General features: G+C 33.7%; 1 protein-coding gene across 5 annotated transcripts in view; it reads left to right on the top strand.

Moving 5' to 3' along the window:
• The first annotated feature begins 3491 nt into the window (after positions 1-3491).
• Positions 3492-12112, top strand: part of LOC111049059 (DNA ligase 1) — a 31624-nt gene continuing 23003 nt past the window's right edge. For all 5 annotated transcript variants that reach the window (XR_005570554.1, XR_005570555.1, XM_022335054.2 and 2 more), the window contains exons 1-6: positions 3492-3575; positions 4318-4406; positions 5307-5379; positions 5539-5666; positions 6725-6840; positions 8687-8874. Coding sequence is in view for 3 of the 5 variants with exons in the window: in XM_022335054.2 (XP_022190746.2) it covers positions 5326-5379; positions 5539-5666; positions 6725-6840; positions 8687-8874 (486 nt within the window). In the remaining 2 variants the exon portion in view is untranslated. The remainder of the gene's footprint in view (positions 3576-4317; positions 4407-5306; positions 5380-5538; positions 5667-6724; positions 6841-8686; positions 8875-12112) is intronic.

Raw genomic sequence — 12112 nt, 5'->3', positions numbered from 1 at the left:
ATTTATATATTATAATAACAAGGAAGTCTAAAGACATTATGCCCAAATCAGTCATCAATACTATTTAAAATCAATTAACCATGCAACTAAAATAAAATCTACGTTGTGAAAATAATTAAGGACAGAAAATTTGGTGAAGTGAATAACTACAAAACTTAACCTATTTCGGTCTTTTAAACCTTATCTAAATTTGGGAGAGAAATAGCACAAGGTTACCTTATTTTTTATTTCCCTATCATTTTGATGATGTATTTATTGTATTAATCAATAAAGAATAAAGATACAGTACAGCAATTCAGTGTATACAACTTACACTACTTAATAATATTAACAATACAGTATACGAAAAGAATGGGTAAGCAGAAGTAAATTAAATATAATTATATACGAATAAATAAAGTAGAATTTAAAAGCAATAACAAAAACTATTCAGATATAAAAGTTGAAACAACAATTTTTTTTTTATTATATAAAAATTAGCACCTAGTCTGAGACTAATAAGCTATTTATTTTATCCTAATTTTACTAAATAGACTTTTTCAAACCTCATCCTATGATTCAGTTTGTCTAGTTTTTGACTACAATTACTTAGTCTAGTTGTATCCTATAAAATAGTTTCATACAATCAAGTTAGTAGGCCAATAATAATTTGTTTGGTTTGAAGGGATGAACATTTCACTATCACTAACACCAGCTTCAAGCCATCAATTCACAACACAAATTTCACTTCACTAACTCATGCGGTTTTGTTCTTTTGAGCCTCCTGACCAGATTATCAACATCAAGCAGCTGGATTGCCTCTATATTGTCGTGCTGGTGGAGTCTCTTTTCATGCTTGGCCGCAAAGTGCTCAATAACTTTCGTGACTGTCTCCAATTGAAGGTCGCGATGAAGATCAGCATTTCTGATGTACCAAGGAGCGTCAACAATATTTCTTAGTACCTTATTTTGAAATCGTTGGATAATTTGTACATTGGATGGTTTAGTACAGCCCCAAAGTTGAATGCCATAAGTCCATACTGTTTCAGTAGCTGTTTATATAGTAGAATTTTGTTGTATATGGACAGCCTGGATCCTCTTCCCAGCAACCAATACATCTTTTTGAATTTAATTCCTAGTTCTTCCCTTTTCTTCTTGACGTGTGCTTTCCATTTGAGCTTGACATCCAGCGTCATACCCAAATATTTGGCAGTATTAGCATGTGGAATGACTTTCTCATTTATATATACTGGAATATATTGAATTCTTTTATTAGTAAAATTCACATGTACAGACTTGGTATCATTTAGTTTAATTAGCCAATGATTTGTCCATGTGTTTACTTCATTAACTGCGCTTTGTAACTTTTCTGTAGATTCCTCAATATCTTCTGCGACTGAGAGAATAGCAGTATCATCTGCAAATGTAGCTATAGTGACTCCTGCTGGCTTTGGAATGTCACTAGTGTACAGTGTATACAAAACTGGCCCTAGCACACTTCCTTGGGGTACACCAGCTTTAATTTGCCTTAGTGTAGAATATTCATCATCCAGCTTCACTCTGAAATATCTCTCGTCCAGGTAGGACTTCAATAATTGGCTATATGCTGCGGGTAGGACTTGTTCTAATTTATGGCACAAGCCTTCATGCCAAACCTTGTCGAAAGCTTGGGCAATATCCAAGAAGACAGTAGAACATACCTTTTTCTCCTCAAGGCATCTTTCTATTACATCTGTTATTCTGTGTACTCGATCAATTGTTGAATGTTTACTACGGAATCCAAGCTGGTGAGAAGGTATAAGTTGTTTATCCTGTAGAATTGGTTTTAATCTTGCCAACAGTAATCTTTCAAAAAGTTTTGATAGTACCGGTAAGAGTGATATTGGTCTATAAGAGGTTACTTCATTTAGTGACTTTCCGGGCTTAGGTAGCATTATTACTTCGGCTACTTTCCATAAACTTGGCACGTACTTTAAACGGAAAGCTGCATTGAAAATATGACTCAATTTCACAATTGCTTTTCTAGGAAGATGTTGAAGTATTTCTCCTGTTATGAGGTCATATCCGGGTGATTTCTTCTTTGCCATATTATTTATTTCTTTTTTAACTTCTCTTGGCAATGTTGGAGGGATATTATCCAAAAGTGTTGGCTGTATGATTACATTATCCATCATTGAGCACTCTATCATCATGAGGAGTAAATGTTTTCTCAAGATGGTTTGCAAACAAAACCACTTTTTCCTTACTGCTGTGAGCCCATGTTCCATCTTCTTTTCTTATTGGTGCCACTTGTTCCACTGGTCTCTTTATTTTCTTTGTCGCTCTCCATAGTGAGTAGTTGGTACTGGCCTCATTACTTAGTTCCTCCAGGTAAGTGTTAATCTCTTGCTGTTTTATTTCATGTATTGCTCCTCTCAAGTTCTGTGTAATTCTATTCAGTTCTATTTTACTTCTTGGATCTCTTGTCGTTTGCCAGATTCTTCTAGTTCTTCTTCTTTCTGCTATCAGCTCTCTTACTACTTGAGGGTAGCAATTACCTTTAATTTTACTCTGAAGTGGGGGAGTGTTTTCCCATGCAGATTGTTGAATGCTCGTTACAAACTCTTGTACTTCATTTTCCAGCTCTTCAGTCGTTTGTAGAGATGTGTCTAAATCAATTTTATTTCTATCATGTGCTTTAATGATTCTATGTCTGTATATTTATTTATTAGTTGTGGTGCTCCGGGTTTTTCACAGCAGAGCTATGGATTGTAAGGACAATTGGTGAATGATCGGAGTTAAGATCAAATTCTTCCTCAACCTCTATAGTGTTGGGTGATATGTACTTTGTGATGAAGAAGTCTAACAGGTCTGGGATCTTAGCTCTATCTGTTGGCCAGTAAGTTGGCTTCCTTGTCGAATGTACTTCGCAGTTGTATTCATCAACGGCCAGTTGTAATTCCTTCCCTTTGGTTGTGGTTAGTCTCGAGCCCCATCTAGTATTCTTCGAGTTGAAGTCTCCACCGATGATGAATTTTCCTGTGAAATTTCTTAAAAAATCACAGTAATCTGGTTTCTTTAAGCTGAATCGAGGAGGGCAGTAGACAGCTGCGATCGTTATCATTCCACTCGAATGGCATGTAAGTTTCAAAAAAACAAAAAATGAAAATCAAGTATTAAGTCAAATACATTTGAATAGAAAGAAATAGAAATTAATCGAAATAATTATAGAAATAGGACTAATTATAGAAATTTGATAGTTGATATTGTTAAGTACCTGATTTACAATTTAGATTATTATGCAAGTTTCCTAAAATAAGAGCAAAGATATGAAAGTAGGTTATTGCAAGATAAAGAGCTTTGTTATTGATGCTATAGGTTTGTGTAGTTATAAAATCATATTATTTACATCATCCATTCGATCTTTTTTCAAGAATTTTATTAGGTTGTTGATTGATGGTTTGATGCTGTAGCATTAATGACTTTTAAAATATCCTATAGGCCTATAGTAGTTTAATAACGCCAATAGAACGATTTTTCAATAATTGTCCAAAACTAATAAGAAGAAAGAAGAAAATAAACCAGAGGAGAAGAAACCCAAAGAGAAAATTCCCAAGGTATGTAAGGTTTTTTAAAAATTATATTGTCAACTTCATAATTGATCAGCTCTTTCTCAATTGTAAAATATAAGGAACTGTTAAACGGCTTTTTTGGTTCTGTGTTATAAGTCTTTGAGGTGTTTGTTACTGGTTTCTCCAAATATTTTCCTCATCAGATTAATGTGATTTCAAATGATTAGTGATTTCAAATATATTTTAAGAAACTATATTTTTTGACTGAATATATTCCCCTGGATAACAACTTTATAACCACACAAAATATTATTTGTGATAATTGATGTTATAAATTTCATATTCAATATTGATCAAATGCTAATAAGCACATTTCAATTCTAGAACGAAAATCAAAAGTAATATGCTTTCAAATACCCTGAATTTATAAAACTAAAATCTTTCATTATAGTATTTTCTTACGTTTTCCATATAATTTATTTTGGCGAGAACTACTTGGATAGAGTTTTAATGTATGTGCAAAATTTTTGAATACTTCTTATTATACTTGTATAATAAAATGATATTGTTCACAACGAAATGGAATAAAAGCTCTGATCTATGATGTATTTAAAACTTGAGCTGGTCAGTATTTTCACTGATTTTGAAAGCATGCCACGGAGAGGAGTGGAATTGCCAATCAGATGTTCAACAGGCGTACTCAGAATCTGACACCCTTTTTTCGGCGCAGTCCGCTAGATCAACCACTTTTCAATATAATTATTTTATATTTTTGATTTATTTATAGGTTAGGAAGCCCACTGTTAGAAAGAAATCAGTGTCAGACAAAAAAAGCGCCGACCAGAAGAGCTCCATTGCACAAAAGAAAGAGACAGAGTAAGTATGAGAATCATTTTTTTTGTTGAAGACTTCTATTCAACTTATGTTTTTCTCCATCTACCATCTCGTATAAACACTGAGGGATAAGACTTCGATTATAACTTAAATTTAGTCCCATGAGACTTGACATATTGATTTAATTTTCAATGGGCTAAACGAATTCGAATATAATGAGAAAGTCGGAAAAATTTCCATATTCATGTTATAAAGATTAAATTGGACTAAAATGTTGTGTGCGTAGTGGGAGTAACTTCTACACGATGGGAATATGGTTCTCTCGATTTCGCGATAGTTCTCCTCAAGGAGAAAATGTTGCATTTTTGTTTAATCTGATCACTAGATGCTCAAAATTAGTATATTTTTGGAAACTCTCGATAGAAAGATCTTTCGCCAACCAAGTCTCAAGTGACAACTAATTCCAGTCAAACTAGTTCCAAATTTAAATTAAGCAAAACGTTATTCTCCTGCTTACGCAGATAAAGAGTTCTAAGTATTTGATACGAAGCTTATCATGTACGGTTATATTATGAAGCTCATATGTATCTCTGTTCAAACTAGGCTAGATGCAAAACATGATTGGTCTCTGAACTCATTATTACTAAGTTACGTTACACGCCCAACTCGAACAAGTTCTTAACTTTAAACTATCTTCTTCTAACTATCCAGATTTGATAAATATTTTTTAAATGTTTCCAAGAAACAAAATTTGTATATTTCTAGTAATCTTGACTATTATTTTATTTTTATACATTTCCATTGCATTTATTTAAAAGCTCGCGAATCTTCGCTCATCTTTACATTTCAATGAATATTGTTTTCTATTTTCGCTTACTGATAATTTCAGAATAATAATTAATCTATTCTTCACTCTTATTTGTTTTGTTTTTGTTTTATAAGGGAAGTATTCAATGGGAAAATGGCTCAACTTATAAATTTGAGAGCTATCAATTTCGGATGCGCCTTCAATAGTGTGAGTATAACATTATAATTATTTTGAAATAAAATAATTTTTATTTTGTAATCTATTTTTTTATTTTCATTATGGCTATTGTACAGTAATATTAAAAGATTTTTTGAAAAACAGGATCTTTCATTGACTGACTATAATTGGAATAACTTCTTTGTTTAGTGGAATCCCAACGAAGCATTCTACGGTCGATCTGACGAGAAAGAAATATGCAATTCATTTGTTCAGAAGAGGGTTGACAATCCACTATTTGTTCCTGATCAAAATGACCAAATGACTATCATAAGAATGTAAGTGATATTAATGTTTGGTATACTAATGCAACGCTTGTCTTTAACTTTGAATTTTGTTTAAATATTATTCAAGTAGGAATTGTTGATACTCCTTGTTAATAGTTCTGTTCAATTTGAGCAAGCTTTTTGAGTTTTACAATTATGTCAAAATCGTTTTTTGAAGCTTACTATTATATGTTTTTGGAATATGTTATCATTTCTGCCTGTGTGTAGAATTGTTACTGCACAGAGTGTGCCTAATTGAATCAGTCAGTTGTAAATATTTTCAAATTATAGTCATTATTATTGTATGTTAGAATCCTGTATTAGGATCGATCAACATACGTCAATCTTTTTCAATTTCACATCCACATTGTGAAAGGACGTACAGGGTGTTTCAGAGAAACGGGAAATTTTGAAAGTTGGATAATTTCAAGAAAAATAAATCTTTAAATTAAGTTTTTCATATCATTAAATAGTAAAAATAATGCCGTTTTAGAATAAATACCGAAACATTTACTTTTTGAAGATGACATCTTGCAGGTGTGTTCCTTTTGTACGAAAACATTCCTGTAGTCTCTTCATCACATTGTCCATGGTCTGACGTAACATTACAACTGGAATTTGAAATCGCTTCTCGAATCTTGGCTTTCTATTCTGCAACAACGGAAGAATTGAAAGCCAAGATTCGAGAAGCGATTTTTATAATTCCAGTTGTAATGTTACCTCAAACATGGACAATGTGATGAAGAGACTACAGGAATGTTTGCGTAGAAAAGGAACACACCTGCAAGATGTCATATTCAAAAAATAAATGTTACTATATTATTCTAAAATGGCATTATTTTTACTATTAAATTACATGAAAAACTTTATTTAAAGATTCGTTTTTCTTGAAATTATCCAACTTTCAAAATTCCCCGTTTCTCTGAAACACTGAGTATGAGAAAGTTATGATTGAGAATGAGAGATTTGTTTAAATAGTTAACAAAAACCAACTTCCAGTTTTCAAAATTTAATTTAAACGTCAATCCTAGCTTGGATCAATTAATTTAATCAAGTTTTTGTATCTACAGGAAGTTTTATAAGCTTCTCAGAAAAGAGACATTCCTACCTATAGATGCGATAGAAGAACACTGGAACGATGATGACGAATTCTCATGTGAAACAAGGAATAGCTTGAAGGGTCAAGGTGAGCGTTGAATTTATACTTCATTACATAAGAATGTTCTTCTTAATATCTATATTTTGATTCCTTATATAATTATATCCTTATATGACCTATTCTAATTACCCTTATACAAGGTGCGTCAGAGAAACTTACTTGAAAAAATTCACTGTGCTTTGAATTGGTCGTTAATTTTTTGAAATGAATTTCATTTCATTTTTGGTCGTGCAGAGGGGCAGGAGGGAGCGCATCTGGAGGAGGAAGTTGTCAAATTTATCCTCCCTCAAGTAAATAGCCATCATGCTCCGGTCTAGAGAGCAGCGGGCCTTCGCAGTTAACAGTTTTTTTTCTAATGGTCGATCACTATCCGCGTTCGATTTGAAATTCCTCCCCACAGACTCGTTCCTGGCCATAATTCGATTCTGTCGGGGGTTAACTTATTTCAGGAGTGTGGAAGTGTCGCTAAACCCAGAAATGGACTTCAACGAACCATCAGAACTGCAGAAAATATCGAAAGAGTGAGGCAGTCAGTTGTGCATTCTCCCCGGCGTTCGGCTCACAAACACGCAGCTGCTATGTCAATTTCTGACTCCACTGTTCGACGAATTTTCCATGAAGACCTTCAACTTCATCCCTATAAATTGGCTATTGTTCAAGAATTGACTGAACGCGATTTTGTTGCCCGTCAAAATGCATGTGATATGCTGATTGACAACCTGCCTGAAGACGCGGTCATTTGACAAGGCTCATTTCCACATGCGGTTCCTCAATGCGATTTTTTATGGGGTTATTTGAAATTCCTGGTTTATGTCGATCGACCACGGACCATAGCACACCTCAAGCACAACATTCGCAACGCCGTTGCTAATATACTGATTGATATACTGCAACGAAATTTCAAAAATCGACTTTATTAGTGTATGCGCAATGGGGCTCACCATTGATCTGATGTCATTTTCAAGACTGCATGAAAAAAAGTGAAATAATTATACTCTCATTTAAGAAAAAGATTGAAACAATGTCTAAAGTACTTTTGTTTTTATTTTCCTTTCAAATAAGTAAGTTTCTCTGGCGCACCTTGTATAATTATTTTATTATTCTTGATACTAACTACAATACCAAGTAAGGCCCAATTGACACACAGACGTCAGACTTGGCGTGTGGATGACGTCATACGTGACGCGGGGGCAAGAAAGTGACCTTGCCATGCCGCGCCAAGACTCTGCACGACGTCTGTTATTTGCCAATTGAGCCTTACTTGGAATTGTAGTTCGATGTTTTCTGTCAACAGTTAGTGTGGTATGAGTAGTAACTGTTTGTCGCATGCAAACGTATCAGTACCAACATATTAACTGTCAAATTCTATATACATTAATTATTATTATTATTAATTTTCACATAAAAAATCCATCTGTAGACTATTTATACATTTTTTGGACGCATCTGTATTTCCAATATTCGCTGTGCAGATGACTTCCGGGTATTTGATGACACTAATTTGGAATTTCGATAACTCAGTTACCTATTGTGTTAATACATACATTGGTTTTGAATTTATAAAGAGTTCATTGATGATTTAGCATGAAGGCTTATTATTTGCATTTTATCTCTAATCAAACAATCCTTGTACAGGTGTTACTTTTTCAAAAACAACATGTGTAAATAGGTATTAACATCGGTTTATGTGAGCAATTATTTACATTCAAACTTGAGAACAATTGTGGTGCAGTTAAATTTCACTCAACAATTAGAAATTGATAATTGTACAGTATAAGTAGATATTAAAATCCAAATTCTGAGAGGCCTCAAGTCTTTATGTGATTTTCCAACCTTCCTTCATGAACTAAAGTGAATCGAATAATTTGTTCAGGTATAGTTGATTTTCTCTTACAATCGACACTTTTCGCACTTTTGGATGACCTGATGTGCACTTCAGAAGATTTGCCAGAAGCATACAAAGAAACCGAAGAATCTCTTGAACAGAGTATGGTTTTCATGATAGAGGGCTTTCTGCAGAACGTCAATGAATCTGAAGATAAGAACGATTCCAAAGAAATTGTAAGTTCAATATAAAAATTTTACTTTAATATTTTAGTAATCATACTCTTGAGTGAAGTGATTTATTACTTAACTTTATGTATCCGTGCTTTGCAAAGGATCTCCGCAAACTCAAACTAGACAGACGTCTCACCTCCTGGGATGTGTCTTCTCAAATTGTTTTATGAACGTTTTAGAATTTTTCATGAAACAATTTCAGGTGAATAGTAAAAAACACAACCATACTCTCTCTTAATATGCAGAATGATATTTCTAATCAAAATATTTAAATGAAATTCATTTTAAAGTTACAAATTAATTAATAATCGTAAAATTCACAACAAACTTTTCTAAGGTAGCCCAATCCAACTTATCGCATCGATTTTTACTTTCCTAGCCCTATTACCATAGGTAAGGAAAGTATTGCTTTAAATATTGCGAAAAAATTAAGGTACCCCAATTTCTAAATTTCTATACGTTTCAAGGTCCCCTGAGTCCGAAAAAGTGGTTTTTGGGTATTGGTATGTATGTGTGTGTGTGTGTGTGTGTGTGTGTGTGTGTGTGTGTGTATGAGTGTATGTGCGTCTGTGTACACGATATCTCATCTCCGAGTCAACGGAATGACTTGTAATTTGGAACGTAAGGTCCTTACACTATAAGGATCCGACACGAACATTTCCGATCAAATGCAATCCAAGATGGCGGCTAAAATGGCGAAAATGTTGTCAAAAACAGGGTCTTTTGCGATTTTCTCGAAAACGGCTCCAACGATTTTGATTAAAGTTATACCTGAAATAGTCATCGATAAGCTCTATCAACTGCAACAAGTCCCATATCTGTAAAATTTCAGGAGCTCCGCCCCATCTACGCAAAGTTTAATTTTAGATTCTCAATTATCAGCCTTCATATACAATTTAAACAAAAAATTTCAAGTGGAAAATATTGAGCATGAAAATCTCTGCAATTAATGTTCAGTAACATTTTCACCTAAAATTGAAAATAAGCTTGAAATTCGAGAAAATGTGATTATTAAATTGCAAACTGTTGGCAACTGTTGGTTCTATTAAATCATTCACAACGAAGAGATAGCAGACCTCGTGTGTCTCCAGCATTATTGTCCTATCACCAGCTGTCTCATATCTTTGAATTGTAGACTTGAGATGCGCGAGAACATTAGAGTCAGGTGATCAATTTTCATAACGGCAAGGAAAGTTGTGTGAGTGCGCCACACCAGATTTTTTCAATCGGCGGTAGAAGTGAGTGGTAGCTTCGTATTGGATTGCTCGTAACTGATGAATCATGGGAGCCGCATGAAAATTTAACAGCAACTCCACTAAACCTGGGAAAAAGTTCCCTGAAAATTTCAGCATTTTCTTGCCATGTACAGGATTATAAATAAATAGTGTAGGTAATTTAATTTTGGAACAATCTTCGAAAGTAGAGGTGGATAATTGAGAATGGGACAGCTAAACTGTTTATTCCCCTACTATAATTGTTGTCTACTATAATTGAACTTTATACGAATCAATAGATCTCAACAACATCAATGAATGGCAACATCTAGGTTATTCACTTGAAATATAATTTTCGAGTTTTCGTTTTAGTCGACGGGTGAACGCTGCGCTCACCTTGGTACTATTTTTGTTCCAGTTATTAAAAACTCAGTCCGATTGTCCTGAAACTTAATATACTAGCTGTTACTTAAAATTATTTGAAGCGGTTTTGTCCCGGAAAGCACGTTCTCAGAAAGGACTTGCGTCTCCAACATCAGACACCTGCAGCATTTTACTGTAGACCGTTCAAGTTACAGCTATTTTGCAAGATTCAATCCAGTTTTTGTGCTGTCAATGACGTTTCTTGTTTCTACGACATGTTCGAATGCTATCTAACTTTTTAGCTTTATATTTTTGGAATTAGAGTTACATTCTTTTAAATTGAATTTTTTACTAACTCTGTCCTGTCATAAACAATCTATTTTTTAAATGCATAAAAATAATTTGGTTGAAAGAGAAATACCACTGATGGTGAATGAATATAGGATTCCCTTAATAGTATATTTCGCACCTAGGGCCGAAAATGGGATTTTTCCGGCTCGAAATCGGTTTTCAAGTCCGAGGCCGTAGGCCGAGGTCTAGAAAAGATTGAGAGCCGGAAAAACATTTTTTGCCCATGGTGAGAACGTTATTTTTCGCCACACAGAAAAATAAACAATATAAATATGAGAATAATTGTTTATTAGGCACTTTCGAAAGCAAAACAGGAAGGTCATAGCTCTAGCAAATCTGAGGTAATCTGAATATCAGGAAAATTGTCCAAGTATTTTTTTTTTCTGATTTGTCTAAATAACCTAAAAGATTATGTTCAATTATGTAAGAGGTTGAGTTTATACTTTTTATTCTTCCAAATGACAATAAGATGATAATTATTATAAATGTTTTGATTCTAGAATAATAAACACAAATAATGGAAAGTTTTTTGATCAGCTGTTTTAGCACACTTGAAATTTGGCCAATCTGAATGTCAACGTCAACAATGCTTGTTGTCGTTGACTTCGGAAGTTTAGGTTAGAAGTTCTATTTTATTCATTCAAATGAAATGATAGTATCTTATTGCAGAATACTTATTCAATTCTAGAAGCATAAACTGATTCCGTTTCATGAACCATTTTGTAAACACGTTCACATCAAATCAGAATCAGTTGACTTCAAGGTTATTTTACAGCCCTAGGGCCGTAAAACTTTTACCGGCCTGGTCAGAAAACAATCATTTTCGGCCTCCAGATGACGCACGAAAACCAGCTCATTACATCCAAGTGGGGCGAAAAAAACTTTGCATGCAAAAGCAAACGTGGAAAAGTGAAAATATTGGTTGGTAAACGAATTGAGCGCGGCGCCGCGTGACTATACTGATCTCGACCTATCAATCTGTATTATGTTACATACAACTTATTCACGGATTAGAAACTATTATGGCTTTGAATATCTACATGAAATCCTTTTTATATAGTACTTGAATCAGAAATTTGATAGGAATCGTCATGATTGTATAAGGGTTGTGTTTAGAGATGTATTGAAAGATAGAATATTATGATCACCCCGACAAATATCATCATAGTGGGGTATTATAATAAGGACTAAGTTTATTATTAGCAACTTTTGTATGTATAATATAACAATTCGACTGAGTCATTGTCAATATTGTAGAACCGTTCTATAATTGAATAAGAACACAAATATGTTGTCAAATTCTACACTGTTTT

The sequence above is a fragment of the Nilaparvata lugens genome, chromosome 2 (genome assembly GCF_014356525.2).
Source record: "Nilaparvata lugens isolate BPH chromosome 2, ASM1435652v1, whole genome shotgun sequence".
Classification (NCBI taxonomy): domain Eukaryota; kingdom Metazoa; phylum Arthropoda; class Insecta; order Hemiptera; family Delphacidae; genus Nilaparvata; species Nilaparvata lugens.
This window is presented reverse-complemented; position numbering and strand designations above follow the sequence as displayed.